The sequence below is a fragment of the Macrobrachium rosenbergii genome, chromosome 19 (genome assembly GCF_040412425.1).
Source record: "Macrobrachium rosenbergii isolate ZJJX-2024 chromosome 19, ASM4041242v1, whole genome shotgun sequence".
NCBI classification, from domain to species: Eukaryota; Metazoa; Arthropoda; class Malacostraca; order Decapoda; family Palaemonidae; genus Macrobrachium; species Macrobrachium rosenbergii.
Genome location: NC_089759.1, coordinates 3,661,657 through 3,678,549, shown reverse-complemented (window position 1 = coordinate 3,678,549; position 16,893 = coordinate 3,661,657). Strand labels below are relative to the sequence as shown.

Sequence of the window (16,893 nt, the reverse complement as noted above, 5' to 3'; positions counted from 1 at the left end):
GATTAGGCCCAGAGGTCTCAACGCCTCCGGGCCGACTCAGGTCACCAACCTAGGACCAACCAAAACACTGCTGAATAATCGACTTGACAACTGCACACCCCCGCTTGCTATATATACCCTTGTAACCTGCATGCCATTCATTCACTCTGAAAATTAACGCCAGAGCGCGTTTGAAACGTCATAGGAAATAAACCTAAGAAAACAGAAATCTTTGCATGTCCTTGGGAAACCTGATATAACAGCTACAGGCTAAGGAAAAAAAAGATAATAAGAAGAATAGAGAAGACTCTGTATAAATTAAATGCCGTGGAAACAGCTATAATTTTTAATGCAACAGCCCTCAGAGAAGGTCTCCTCCCGAATGATAATAATAATAATAATAATAATAATAATAATAATAATAATAATAAGAAGAAGAAGAAAACTTATCACTGCAATAGTATCTAGGGCCATTGTGCAATAACTACAAAAAAATATCTGCTTAGGGAACAGCCAGCCACAACGTAGTGATATGTTGAAACCCAAGGAACACATGACGTCATAGACACGGTTGCGTGATGCCTACGAAAATGAAAGCATGAGAGACAAAAAATGACGTTGTTAATATTCATAATTGTAAGTCATAACAGTTCATTTCTGTCATACGGCAAACAATTGTTAGTTTTAATGACTTTCTTTTCAGTACTGCAAATTTATTCATTTAATTCCTTAATATTTAAAGGCGAGACTGTGTTACCTATGTTAGTTTTCTGTAAAAGAAAACTATGGTGCCGGCTTTGTCTGTCCGTCCGCCCTTTTTTTCTGACCGCATTTTTTCTGTCCGCCCTCAGATCTTAAAGACTACTGAGGCTAGAGGGCTGCAAATTGGTATTTTGATCATCCACCCTCCAATCATCAAGCATACCAAATTACAGTCATTTAGCCGTAGTAGTTTAGATTTTATTTAAGGTTAAAATTAGCCATAATCGTGCTTCTGGCAACGATATAGGCTAGGCCACCACTGGACCGTGGTTAAAGTTTCATGGGCCGCCGTTTATACAGCATTATACCGAGACCACCGAAAGATAGAACTATTTTCGGTGGCCTTGACTAAAGCTGTAGCGACTGTACAGAAAACTCGATTGCGCCGAAGAAACTTCGACGCATTTTTTGCTTGTTAAAGGTGAGACTGTGTTACCTTTATTTTTTATGCAAATTAGGCGTTTGTTCACAGTAGCTTAGACCAGCTTATATAACAAAATTTCAGGCTACTAATGAACATATATTGGTTTTGCATACGGCCAACAAAATATTTGAAGACCATATATTAGTGTCTTTTAAGTTTTACCTGGATATAACTTTTACAGAATTAAATCGTACTAATATTTTATGACCATAGGAGAAAGACTTCAGGGAACTGACTCTTTTGTAATTCATTATAGCTAATGGCCCGTAGGGGGTTTGTGGTAGTGCCGTCAGTGCACCTCGCGCGGTGCCCTATAGTCATTACTTACAGTTCTTTGCAGCATCCCTTCGGTGCCTAGCTGCAACTCCTTTCATTCCTTTTACTGTACCTCCGTTCATATTATCAATTGCTTCATAGTGCAACTGCGAGGTTTTCCTCCAGTTAAACCTTTCAAATCTGTTTATTCTTAATTTCTCTTCCACCGTTGAATGACCTCATAGGTCCTAGCGCTTGGCCTTGGGCCGAAAGTTTATATTCCATGCTATTGCAGCTAATGCTTACATTTACAACCTCTTTGGTTTTCAAAATATCACCACAACATATTTCCCAAATACGCACAAAAACACCTTTGTCTTTCAATAGAATTATCCAACATTTCTTCACAATGACCAACCTTTTGACAGGTCCGTGCGGTAATCGGACTTTCTCTGAGAGTCTGTACAAGGCCTGATCCCAGTTGGAGATGTCAGATTCGGTGAATTTGAAAGGCACAGGAGCTCCGCCCTCCCCGTTCTTGAACACCTGGATGTTGTAGACCTCATTTTTGAGTCCTGCCCTGTGGATTGGCTGCAAAAGATAACCTGAATTAGTGAGAATTCCCTCATAAAATCCTCGTTGTATTTTAATAGTTTGCTTACATTTTTATCTATCTGCTTATTAATTGTTAATTTATCTGTTTTTGTAAGAACTGATCTCCTCTTTCTGCATTTTCCATTATCTTCTGTTACTTCTTTCAAATGAACACCTTAATATTCTGTGGCAGCTTGAATTTCAAGTCAGTGGCCTCTTATGAATAGGGATCATCTTCTGAATAATAGAATAATAACAATAATAAGAAGAAGACTTAATAGACGAATGACTGAATAGCAAAGGGTAAAGAAAGAGAAGTCGTACTCGAAGTTTATCAAGCATATTGCAATTCTGAAATGCTAAACAGTTGTCTTCACTTTATATTACATATACCTGGAAGAACATACAATTGTCATTTTATTACATATGACCTGAAAATGGGATGAATTTAGGTAAACTGTAATTCCTTATCCATCCCGTATTTGCCATTTAATTCCTGAACAATACAGTATATGTAGATAAACAAATGCAAATAATGATTATCTCGCTTTCAGGAATTCCTCACTTTCAAAACCATTCTATACCCTACCACAGAGGCCTCGGTATCAGCTCGTGTACTTTTGTACTTTGATATAAAAGCTAATTTGTTTTTAAATTTGATTCACCCATCAAATTTAAAGTCTACTTTCACCTCGCATAGCTGACGAAATCTGCTCCGTTTTTTCACCCGAGGCTTCATAAGATATATTTTCATTCGCCAAAGATATACATCTCTCACAGAGATTGCTTCTATTTTGGAGCTAAAAGCTGATATATTTATTCAAGGAGATTATTGCTTTTGGTAATGGTACAGAACTCCCATCGCTGGGATTAAGATATTGTAGGAATTAAGCCTGATGTAGAAACAGTTCCGTGTTACTCGCTCTGAGGAGGAGAGATCCACAGAAACTATTTGTGGTAACATATCCTCGAAACTACGACTCCATATTCGTTACAGTTCGATCCTATGGTGCTGAAATCGCGAGGCTTGGGATCGAACTGTGATGATCGACCAAAAGTCTAATGATTTGTATAACTTGGGATCGAATTATAAGTCTTCTAAGTTATAGTTCGATCTCAGCCCACTGAAAACATGAAGCTTGGGGTAGAATTGTGATGATCGATCAAAAGTCTTTAGATTTCAATAGCTTGGGATCAAACTGTAATGATCGATCCAAAGTCTAATGATTTCTATAGATTGGGATCGAATTGTAAGGCTCCTAAGCTTTAATTCGATCCCAAGCAGTTGAAATCACAAGGGTTGGAATCAAACTGTAAAGATAAATGCAAAGTCTCGAGATTTCAGAATCTTGGGATCGAATTGTAATGATCATAAGCAATAGTTCGACCTTAAGTTGAAATATTCTCGAGGGTTGGGATCGAACTTTACTACTCGATCCAGGTCTCTAGATTTCATTAGCTTGAGATCGAACTGTAATGATCAATCCAAAGCCTAATGGTTTCTATAGCTTGGGATCGAAATGTGCGGCTGCTAAGCTTTAGTTCGATCCAAAGCTATTGAACTCACGAGGGTTGGGATCGAACTGTAACGATGAATGCAAATTCTCGAGATTTCAGTGGCTAGGGATCGTACTGTAATGATCAAAAGCCATAGTTCAATCCTAAGCTAAAGAGTTCAAGAGGAGAGTTGAAATCGAAATTCAATGCTCGATCCAATCTCTAGATCTCAATAGCTTGGGATCGAACTGTATTGATCGACCCAAAGGCTAATGATTTATATAGCTTGGGATCGGACTGTAATGATCTCAAACTGTAGTTCAATCCTAAGGAATGGAAATCAAGAGGCTCAAAAGATTTCTTAAAGCAACGGGAAAAAATATTTGATATAAGAAATTAAGAGGTAAAAAAAATTGTCTCAAAACAACTGGAAAAAACTCTAAGCAAATATTTCCATAAAGAAATATTTAATATAATAATCAAGACGTTAGAAAATTGTCTGAAAACAACTGGCAAAAAACTAAATATCTCTTTTAAAAAATTGTCCTAATACAACTGACAAAATTCTTGTTAGATACCCCTTAAAAAGAATTTATATAAAAAAATCAAGATTCTCAAAAAACTACCTTCAAACAAAGAAAGAAAAAAACTTTCCGAGTAAATATCTCAAAAAAATATATATAAAAAGAACCCTCTCTGTGATACTAGCAAATGTTATTATCCAACATCATTATATATCAAGACCTCTGAGCTGTGACAAGGAACCTTTCGATTAATGACCTGGCACCTCTGAATGCAGACCAAATCAACTGACCACCAACACAATTTAGCTAACAAGGAGGACCAGGCTATCAAAGACCGCTAGCTTGTAAAAATAATGAGTCGACAGTCATTTGTAATTCGAATTCGTATGCTGGATTGATATGAAGTGTTGTTGCGAATTGGCTGTTTCTGAGCAGGTTTGAATCTTCAAAGGTGAAGACGAGACATCAGCTGTGATATCTTTATATTATTATTATTATTATTATTATTATTATTATTATTATTATTATTTTTTTATTATTATTATTATTATTATTATTATTATTATTATTATTATTATTATTATTATTATTATTCAGAAGATGAACCCTATTCATATAGGACAAGCCCACCACAGTGGCCGTTGACTTGTAATTCAAGCTTCCAAAGATTATTATTATTATTATTATTATTATTATTATTATTATTATTATTATTATTATTATTATTATTATTATTATTATTATTATTATTATTCAGAAGATTGGCCCTATTAACACATACCGCCGCCAACGTTGACGTAAAAATGACAAATATTAAAACAATATTCAACATATACCACACCAACCATTGACAATAAAAATGACAAATATTACAAAAAAAATTCTAACTTTTCCGATGATACACTGATGCCGTGACTTTTGTTAAAAAGTATCAGAAAAAAACAAAAGAGAGCTTTATAAATGGAAATTGAAAAACGGAACTTTATTAGATAAAACTCACCTTATGGTTGGCGAATTTTTTCTTGATTCCTGGTTTGCCGATGTTCTCATAACTGAAAAAAATTATGAAAACGAATTTTATGACATTGTTCTGGAATGATTAATTGCTATGATGTAGACAGGATGAAATTGTAATAGATACATACAAATATATATGTACGTGTATATATATATATATATATATATATATATATATATATATATATATATATATATATATATATATATATATATATATATATATATATATATATATATATATATATATATATATATATATATATATATATAGCGTGTTGGGCTAGATGTTTGCTTTTCCATTTTTATCAATATACTTTGATTGAGTTGCTAATTTCAGGCCTATGCACATTCATACTTTAACAGCTAAATAGCAGTTTTCTCGAACTTCCGTAGAAGAATAAACGTGAAGCATTAAGGTGAGGAAAGGAATAAATCTACGAACAGTAAGATAACTAGGAGAGAATCCTAACGAATGAGGGGGAGGGTGGATTGCGAAGAAAGGAAGAGAAGTAAAAAGACGAATATTGAGGGATGAGGATCGAGGAAGAATTTGAAGATATTCCAGGACAGTGGTTCTTGACCTTTTTATTACCACGCCCCCTCTAAGAGTTTGTCCTTCCCCCCACGGCGGCCCCCCACCCCCTTGCATCTATGAGTAAAATTCCTTCCAGATTTAAAGGAAAATAAAAAAAAGAGAAAGAGAAGGGGTTTCCAAGGATAGGGAGGGAGGTAAATAATAATAAAAAAAATGGTAAGCCCAACGATTCTAACCTGAGTAGTAGACTATAGGAAACTACCGTTATACGGTAATACTTTTGCATTTTTTCATAAACTTCTGAATATTAGTTCTTTACTCTTGTCAAGAGAATAACGAATGTAATTAGAGAATTTTTAATTTTTCCCTAGGACTCGCGCCCCCCCTGGAAATTGCTGATGCCCCCCTAGGGAGGTGCGCCCCCAGGTTGAGAACCACTGTTCTAGGAAAAAGAAACATTGTCGTAGAGGACATAAGTACACATGAAATTGTCATGGAATCATAAACCTTAAAATACAAAGTGTAATATGGAATATATATCGTTCTAATAGTAATTTTCCCCCGTAGGGTGGTAGTGCCGTCAGTGCACCTCATGCGGTGTGTTGTAGGCATTACTTAAGGTGCTTTTCAGCGTCCCTTCGGCCCCTAGCTGCAACCCTTTTCGATACTTTTACTGTACCTCCTTTCACATTCTCTTTCTTCTATCTTGCTTTCCACCCTCTCCTAACAATTGATTCATAGCGTGACTGCGAGGTTTTCCTCCTGTTACACCTTTCCAACTTTTACTGTCAATTTCCGTTTCAGCGCTGCATGACCTTCAATTCATTTCAATTCAATAGTAATGTAATTTAAATTCGATGGAGTGATTACTTTGAATGGCGTCTGCATAAAACGCTTAAGTAGGGTTTTCCGGATAATGTTACAGAATTGTGATCCTTTAAAAAATAATTTACTAATTAATTTCTTAATTCATCTGTTTTTCTAATAACTGATCTCTTTCTGTGTTTCCCATTACCTCCTGTTACTTCTTTCGAATGAACACCATAATATTGTTTGGAAGCTTGGATTTCAAGCCAGTGGCCCCTAAGGTGGGCTTGTTAGATATGAATAGGGTTCATCTTCTGAATAATAATAATAATAATAATAATAATAATAATAATAATAATAATAATGATAATAATAATAATAATAATAATAATTTCCTATCACCTACTGTTACTTTTTTCAAATGAACACCAAAATATTCTTTGGAAACTTAAATTTCAAGTCAGTGGCCCCTGTGGTGGGCTTGTTCCATATGAAAATGGTTCATCTTCTGAATAATAATAATAATAATGATAATAATAATAATAATAATAATAATAATAATAAATAATAATAATAATAATAATAATAATAGTGAAAGAGGGATATGAGTAAAATATGATGATTTTTAGAAGAACAATGAGAGGGAAGGTGAGATAGTCATGATGAGGTGGTGGATGTGCCGGGCCAAAAGAGGTTTATAACCCCTAATTCTGAATAAATAAATACTATGAGCAGAAAACGTGTTGTGATTCTCTTCACGATAATTCTTCTTAAGAATTTACTTTTCCGTTTTGGACGAGGTTAGTAATCTCGGATTTGCTGCTCAAGCGGATCAAGAGCTTAAGGGTGGACGCTATTATGTCATTCAACAAAACATTCATATCTCAGAACTGACGTTATAAGGAAAGATATCTTTCCACAAATATAAAAACGTGGACACGACCGCGTTTGTTTACGTGATAACTGAGTGTGTTCTTGTAAGCAGTTAACAGCCTGAATAGCATCTTTCCATATTTAGGCGTTATTAGTTTTCTTTGAAAGAGAACTGTTGAGAAGGATATGATATTTGTCTGCCCGTCCGCGCTTTTTCTCTCCGCCCTCAGATCTTAAAAACTACTGAGGAGGCTAGAGGGCTGCAAATTACTATGTTGATCATCCACACTCCAATCATCAAACATACCAAATTACAGCTCTCTAGCCTCAGTAGTTTTGAATTTATTTAAGGATAAAGTTAGCCATAATCGTGCTTCTGGCAACGATATAGGCCAGGCCACCACCAGGCCGTGGTTAAAATTTCATGGGCCGTGGCTCATACAGCATTATACCGAGACCACCGAAAGATAGATCTATATTTGGTGGCCTTGATTATACGCTGTACAGAAAACTCGATTGCGCCGAGGACACTTCGGGGCATTTATTACTTTTTTTTTTTTTTTTTTTTTTTTTACATCTATCAGGACACGTTTTTGTATTTATTTATTTATTTGGACGATGTGAGAGTAATGATCTAGGCCATTTTTTTCATCCCCTAATTTGTAACACTAGACTATCTGGACCACCCAGGCCCGGTTGCAGAGCTCGTCACCAAGCGCTATCTCTCTCTCTCTCTCTCTCTCTCTCTCTCTCTCTCTCTCTCTCTCTCTCTCTCTCTCTCTCTCCCCGCCATACTTTTTAATTTCCTGTTAGCAAAACTTGGCCAGGGGTTGTATTTCCTGGTTAGACGTTCCCTTCTCCTTCCACTGTTTTATCAAATTGCCTCTGAAAAATCTAACATTTATTCTGGGAAATTATTCTAAAAATATGGTTCTTAATATTTGTATGGCAAAAGAAGGAGCCTTATTTTGGCTGGTCTCAAATCAGGCTTTTAAGACTGTTGTTCCTTTTACCCCGTAGGGGGGTTAGTGCCGTCAGTGCACCTCACGCGGTGCACCATAGGCATTACTTATGGTTCTTTGCAGCGTGTCTTCCTTAGGCCCGTAGCTGCAACCCCTTTCATTCCTTTTACTGTACCTCCTTTCATATTCTCTTCCATCATACTTTCCACCCCCTCCTAACAATTGATTCACAGTGCAACTGCAAGGTTTTCCTCCTGTTACACCTTTCAAGCCTTCTTACTGTCAATTTCCCTTTCAGCGCCGAATGACCTCATAGGTTTGGCCTTTGGCCTAAATTCTATATTCTATAATCTAAGATTTACAATCTGGTCTCGTAGAAGAATGAATGTCATCCGTAGGGAGGCTGAGCTGAGGTAACCTTCAAATCCCAAGAGGCAAATGACCTACGATGAGATTGGATTTCTGGTGAAAATATTACAAGTGGACTTGTCCTGAAATATTTGATTTTTATAGCGAGGTTACCTAGAACCCAACGTAGCGTACATCATACTTCTTTTGTATATTCCTTGTAATTGCTGTTAAATTTTGCTTTATACTCTTTACTCATTATTAAGGATTTTTGAGATCGCATGTAGACAAAGAGACGCGCGAATAATAATAATAATAATAATAATAATAATAATAATAATAATAATAATAATAATAATAATAATAAATGTTTTATTGAGAAGAATGGTAGCATCAGTGGAATTGATTTTATACGAGTCTTTTCAATTCTTCTCGCTATTCTCTTTTCTTCAGGGCTAATATCTGCTAAGAGCTGCCCCTTGTACATAATCTGGATAAGGAGAAAGGCATGAGTTTTGAATATAGTGACAGAAGAAAAGAGAATAGTGAGGAGAACTGAAAAGACCTTGCATAAGATCAGTTCCACGGACGCTGCCATTTTTTTTTAACAGAACATGGTTAAAAGATGGTCTGCTCCCTTCTAATAATAATAATAATAATAATAATAATAATAATAATAATAATAATAATAATAATAATAATAATAAAAGTAACACGGGTGCCCGAACATTTCCACTACACAACTGCCGCAAACAATCACTTAAACTCCTCTGAACATGAGCCTATTCAGCACTTACGAGGAAGCCTCTGTGGACGTTTTCTGTTTCTGGCTTAATTAGAATGTAGCCGAATCTTCTTTTAGTAGTTACTTCTTCCAGCTAAAAACAGTAGTAAACAAGTAAAAATTGCGCCGAAGTATATTCGGCGCAATCCAGTTTTCTGTACATCGTATAATCAAGTCCACCGAAAATAGAGGCTATTTTTCGGTGTATAATGCTGTATGAGTCGCGGCTCATGAAACTTTAACCACGGTCCAGTGGTAGCCTGGCCTATATCGTTACCAGATGCACGATTATGGCTAACTTTAAACTTAAATGAAATAAAAACTACTCATAATAGAGGGCTGCAATTTGGTATGTTTGATGATTAGAAGGTGGATGATCAACATTCTCAATTTGCAGCCCTCTAGCCTCTGTTTTTAAGATCTGAGGGCGGACAGAAAAACAGCGGACAGAAAAAAGTACGGACGTACAGACAAAGACGGCAAAATAGTTTTCTTTTCAGAAAACTAAAAGTACCTAAGCAAATCCTCCCGCGATCCTTGAAAAGTAACGGTGCATATGCTTTCCTAAATGAGGCAAATAAACAGTGCAGCTTCCAGCTTTTCTCAGTGATTTTGTCAATTTTGACGAGTTGGGTACGTTGACAAGACATCCATCAGTGCCACCAGTAGAGTTTACTTGATGAGAAGTTATGCTGAGAAAGATAAAGACAGAGGGAGTGTGACACAACCTGAAGAACTTTGGTGTCTTTTACTGCCTGATGTTTGGGAGGGGTTGTTTGTTCATCACTTAAAATATACACAAGACGTCTTGATTGAAAGAGTTGATCTGCTCACGTGTTTCACAGGTATTCTCTCTCTCTCTCTCTCTCTCTCTCTCTCTCTCTCTCTCTCTCTCTCTCTCTCTCTTTTGAATTAACATTAAATGAAAAAGGCATTCTTCTTGTCATTAGATAAAAGAATAGTGAAATCACTTATAATAAAAATGATGGTATTGTTTGAAAGGGTTAATTTTTTCACGTATTTCACAGGTATCTCTCTCTCTCTCTCTCTCTCTCTCTCTTTCTCTCTCTCTCAACATCCCCCATCATACACACACATACGTAAATACATACATACATACACTCAAATAGAACTAGTACAAGCAAATGAGTGACATTTATCTCTCTCTCTCTCTCTCTCACTCTCTCTCACTCTCTCTCTCTTAACATCCCCCATCATACACACACACATGCATTCTTACATACATACATACATACATACACACAAACAGAGTTAATGAACAGAGTTAATACAAGAAAATCAGTGACATTCAACAAATAACTTGAAGGAAATAAACGTTCGCGAAAAGTTTAAAATATAAATATTCATAATACAAATATAATCTGAAATAAAATCGTGCAATACTTGCAATGAAGCGAATCGCCATACCCTCTGAATCATGTGAAAAATCAATTTTCATAGAGAGAGAGAGAGAGAGAGAGAGAGAGAGAGAGAGAGAGAGAGAGAGAGAGAGAGAGAGAGAGAGAGAGAGAGAGAGTCTCTATAAATATTCTGTCCTCATTTTACGAGGGGAAAAAACGGTCATAATTTATCTTGCCAATAGATAAAAGAATAATGACATATGAAGGTGATTTTGGTGTCAAAATCCTGGTTCCTAAGCTAAATTCGAAATGACATTGCGTGACGCGGTTTGTTGCTTTTGTTGCTCATTTTGCTCCGTTATTCTGTAAGTAATTATTTTTTCATCATTATATGTATTCAAGTCCATGCGAAACGAATACGCTGTACAGCCATTCCTAAATATTCTCTCAGAACAACGCCTGTCTTTTGTTTCTCGCTCAGAATTGCATCACGTCATGAAACTTTCTTTTGCACAATCACATATCGACTCGCAGTGCCTATTGCTCATCGCTCTCTCTCTCTCTCTCTCTCTCTCTCTCTCTCTCTCTCTCTCTCTCTCTCTCTCTCTCAATCTCTCTCTTCACGATCTGTAAAGGCCCCTATAAATGATACTTTTGTGTTATAATTTAGGCAAAATATTCTCTCTCTCTCTCTCTCTCTCTCTCTCTATGTGTGTGTGTGTGTGTGTGTGTGTAAAGCCCTCACAAATGACACTTTTTTTTGCTTTATCATAATCCAGGTGTAACGCTCTCTCTCTCTCTCTCTCTCTCTCTCTCTCTCTCTCTCTCTCTCTCTCTCTCTCTCTCTCTCTCTTCACGATCTAAGTCCCCATAAATGACACTTTTTGTTGTCATAATTCAGGTGCAACATTCTCTCTCTCTCTCTCTCTCTCTCTCTCTCTCTCTCTCTCTCTCTCTCTCTCTCTCTCTCTCTTCACGATCTGCGAAGTCCCCATAAATGACACTTTTTTTGTTGTCATAATTCAGGTGCAACATTCTCTCTCTCTCTCTCTCTCTCTCTCTCTCTCTCTCTCTCTCTCTCTCTCTCTCTCTCTCTCTCTCTCGCACATTCTATTTTGTCAGTTTTTTGTGATGTTGTTTGAATATTTTTGTATTATTCCGTCCGCTTTTCATTCATTTCTCATACAGGAAAGCCTGGCAATATATAATTCATGTTTTTTTTTTTAACTATCGTTAAAGCTTTTAATTCACCTTATAGAGGAAATTATTGAATGAAGGATCTAAATATTATTCGTCTTACTGTAAAATATTTACCAATAAAGCTTCCTGAAGCTACTAAGTGCTTCCGTAGAGTGGCTGCTAAAGTAAATGACATCTGGTCACAATTGTTTGCTTCTACTGCTTTTAGTGATTAAGAAATGAATTTTTGAATCATGTAACTGAATTTTTTCAAAGTCAAATATTGGCTCTCGCTAAGTCTTTCCTATGAGAGTTTTACGTCGTTCATTTGCTTATATTTTTATCCTAATGGTTTGAAATGGATTCTCGAAATGTTATGCATATAAACTAGAGAGATGTGCTTACTCTATATATATATATATATATATATATATATATATATATATATATATATATATACATATATATATATATATATATATATATATATATATATATATATATATATATATATATATATATATATATATATATATATATACATATATATATATATGTATATATATATATATATATATATATATATATATATATATATATATATATATATATATATATATATAGGCTATAAAAAAACTACTACGAAACTGTAATCTTTTAGTAAGGAAAGCAGGATGACTAATTGAAATCCTTTAGTAAGGAAGACAGATGTCTAATTGAAATCCTTCAGTAAGGAAAACAGGATGACTAATTGAAATCCTTTAGTAAGGAAAACAGGATGACCAATTGAAATCCTTTACTAAGGAAAACAGGATGACTAATTGAAATCCTTTAGTAAGGAAAACAGGATGACTAATTGAAATCCTTTAGTAAGGAAACCAGGATAATTAAATTTACGTGTGAAATAAGTTTTGGAAAACTGCTGTTCCAACTCAAAAAATATCGACATTTGAGAGCTCTTCATAATAAATGTCATTTCAACTCCTCAAATATCAAAGCGTAAAAGACCCACATTTCCAACCTGAAAGTTAATATCATTTCAAAATGCATAAATTTTCAGTCTTTTGAGTCAGAATTACGTCAGATCCATAACTATTAAATAATAAGCAACCAGTATTTTGCATTACAAATTCATGAAAATTTCAATTTGCAAGAATACTGGCATTTGGCCAACCGGAGAAACGTAACAACAGCTTTTATGGCAGTGAATGACGTGAATAAGTGTTTTGCCCACTCGAACAATAATTACTTGTGAATTGATGCTGTCTGATTCACTCGCAGGATGATCATTCATAATTTGCATGAAACAAGTAAAAAATGCGCCCGAGTTTCTTCGGCGCAATCGAGCTTTCTGTACAGCCGGTACAGCGCATAATCAAGGCCATCGAAAATAGATCTATCTTTCGGTGGTCTCGGTATAATGCTGTATGAGCCACGGCTCATGAAACTTTAACCATGGCCCGGTGGTGACCTATCCTATATCGTTGCCAGAAGCACGATTATGGCGAATTTTAACTTTAAATAGAATAAAAACTACTGATGCTAGAGGTCTGCAATTTGGTATGTTTGATGATTGGAGAGTGGATGATTAACTTACGAGAGTGGATGATTAACTTACCAATTTGCAGCCCTCTAGCCTCAGTAGTTTTTGAGATCTAAGAGCGGACAGAAAAGTACGGACAGAAAAAAGTGTGGACGGACAGACAAAGCCGGCACAATAGTTTTTTTTTTTTTACAGAAAAATGAAATGAGAGAAAGACAGAGAATAGCAGATTCATGTCTCATCATCATCATCAATCACAGTGATATATTTCTTGGAGGCTTCATTAAGAGAGATCAAGTATCTCACCTTCAGTGTTGTAAGAGAGAAGGAGAAAGAATGATGTTCACCTCATTTTCCTAGCGAGCCAAATTATTCCCTTTCGGTTGAAGTTATTTTGGGATGGACAAGAAACAAGAAAAAGTGTTAGTAGAGGGAGAAATCGATGAGGGAGGAATTGCCTAAGGACAAGAGCTTTGGGAATATTTATGTATATATATATATATATATATATATATATATATATATATATATATATATATATATATATATATATATATATATATATATATATATATCCAAACTGGTTTCGGCTAATTCACGACATTTACACGCGATCCTGTGGGTTCAACGCTCGAAGGCATGTGCAATACGCTTATATTTGCATGATCTCTCTCTCTCTCTCTCTCTCTCTCTCTCTCTCTCTCTCTCTCTCTCTCTCTCTCTCTCTCTCTCTCTCTCAGCTCAGTACAGGGTAAAACAAAGTAAGAGGGGGAAGAGAAACTGAGCAAAAGGCAATGCTAAATTCAAAACACATTCGGTCCACGAAAACAGGGTAATATTTTTCAATATGCCTGTTTCCTCCCTCCATGTTGGGATATCTAAAACTGACTTTTTTCTGCTCACACATTTTTGGCCCTAATTTCAGGTCAAATTCCTCTGACCTTAACTATTCCAGTCACGAAATATCGGAGCAAAGTGGGTCAGGTTAGCCTTGCTTGTTGCTTTCATTACTAATACTGATTCTCTCCTAATCTGAAAGTGATGTCTTATGTACATTTGGAGTGAGTTTTAATCCTCGGTTTTATTTCTTTTCCCTACACTTACTGTACTCTGATTCTGCATTTACCTTGGGAATCATATCACCTAGTTTGTTGCTTAATAGTATACTCTTTAATCGTGTGTTTGTATATATATATATATATATATATATATATATATATATATATATATATATATATATATATATATGTATATATATATACATAATATATATATATATATATATATATATATATATATATATATATATATATATATATATATATATATATATAATCAGTAAGCCACAACCGTCCTTTAATATCCAATTCGCTCTACCTAGGAAATAATATATTTTCATATGTGTTACCGAAAGGGAATTTTTAGTTGATAATAAGTTCGTCGTCCCGTGGGCTCGAACCAGCGAAAGACAAGAACTCAGGACTACAGTGGACGCATTAACCCACGCGGCCAGCAAGTGAGGTATAAGTGGATATCGTCTCCCATATACAAATCCCCCGTCGAACTCAGGTGTTTGTATTTAGAGACGATATCCACCCACCTCTGCCATGCTAACCGTGTAGTGCGTTTGTCGAACGCAGCCATATTATGACTTTTTATCACATCACCGTGATTCATATACAATCAGTAAGCTACAAACATCCTTTAATATCCAATTCGCTCTACCCACGGGACGACGAACTTATTATCAACTAAAAAAATTCCCCTTCGGTAGCATATATGAAAATATATTATTTCCGAGGTAGAGCGAATTGGATATTAAAGGACGTTTGTAGCTTACTGATTGTATATGAATCACGGTGATGTGATAACAAGTCATACATATATATATATATATATATATATATATATATATATATATATATATATATATATATATATATATATATAAACTCAGTTTAAACGTATAAGATTAAGCAAGAAACTAGGTGGTATGAATCCCAAGGGATATAAAGAATCAGAGCAAATGTAGGAAAAACATAAAAACGAAGGATTAAGACTCACTCCAAATATACGAGAGACATTACTTTCAGACTCTGGAAAGATGGGCTGATTCACATTACACTATCACGTCACCGACACATCATGTCACGTCACCGTCCCGACATGATGGTGGATGCCGTGTGCGTGATGGTGACGTGACGTGATGGTGTTAACATGTCCATCTGATAACACGTAAGAAATTCCCACGTACTTTGACGTGACGCGATGTGTCGGTGACGTGATGTTATAATGTGAATCAGCCTGAAGTTGTATTAGTAATTGCAATAAGCCGTCCAGTATGACCACTTTGCTTCAATATTTCGCGACTGATAAAGTTAAGGTTAGAGGAATTTGACCTGAAATCAGGGCCAAAAATATTTGAGCAGAAAAAAAGTTAATTTTGGACATCCAAATGGGAAGCGTGGAAACACGAATATGGAAAAATATGAGCCTGTTTTCTTCGACCGAGATGTTTTGCATTTGACATTGCTTTTAGTTACTCTTTCCTCTTTTACTTATTTTATTCTATACTGGGCTTGCATTAGGGAGAGAGAGAGAGAGAGAGAGAGAGAGAGAGAGAGAGAGAGAGAGTGAGAGAGAGAGAGAGAGAGAGAGAGAGAGAGAGTTGATGCGAAAATATATTTCCTTTAAGCATTCGCATCCATCTCCCCGGATGGATAGCCTAAATTGGGCGTGAATTGTTTGTCTCTTAGGAGAGAGAGAGAGAGAGAGAGAGAGAGAGAACGTTGTGAAATGATGGCGACTGTCCTATGAACCAGTGCCAACAGATTGCCAAGGGAGTTTATAACACATCGAGGGCATATCTGGCCTCTTGTAACTAAGGTCCTCCTTTTACCAGACACTTGTCCTTCACCAGAAAAAGTCCAGTGAAGGTCGAGAGATTTCTTCGTTCATTACTGACTTATTCATCAGTCGTTAAAATGATTATATTCTTGGTGATGACGTCCCGCCATGTGCATACTGACATTCATTTTTAGTTTTCTGTAGAAGAAAACTGCTGAGATGGCTTTGTCTGTCCCTCCACACCTTTTTGTCCGCCCCCAGATCTTATAAACTACTGAGGCTAGAGGGCTGCAAATTGGTATGTTGATCATCCACCCTCCAATCATCAAGCATACCAATTCACAGCCCTCTAGCCTTAGTAGTTTTTATTTTATTTAAGGTTAAAGTTAGCCATGATAGTGCGTCTGGCAGAGTTAAAGGTGCCAACAACACAGGCCACCACCGGCCTATGGATGAAAGTTTTATGGGCCGTGGCTGAGAGTTTCATGGGCAGTGGCTGAGAGTTTCATACAGCATTATACACTGTACAGAAAGCTCGATTGCGCCGAAGAAATTTCGGCGCATTTCTTATTTGTTTCTTATTGTCCTTGACTTGATGT

At 35.9% G+C, this 16,893-nt stretch overlaps 1 protein-coding gene across 1 annotated transcript in view; it reads right to left on the bottom strand.

Annotated features, from left to right (window-relative positions):
• Positions 1 to 16,893, bottom strand: part of LOC136848396 (protein rpi-1-like) — a 105,228-nt gene that overhangs the window by 37,371 nt on the left and 50,964 nt on the right. The window contains exons 5-6 of the mRNA XM_067120691.1: positions 5,036 to 5,087; positions 1,839 to 2,011 (exon numbers count right to left, since the gene is read on the bottom strand). Coding sequence (XP_066976792.1) covers positions 1,839 to 2,011; positions 5,036 to 5,087 — 225 coding nt within the window. The remainder of the gene's footprint in view (positions 1 to 1,838; positions 2,012 to 5,035; positions 5,088 to 16,893) is intronic.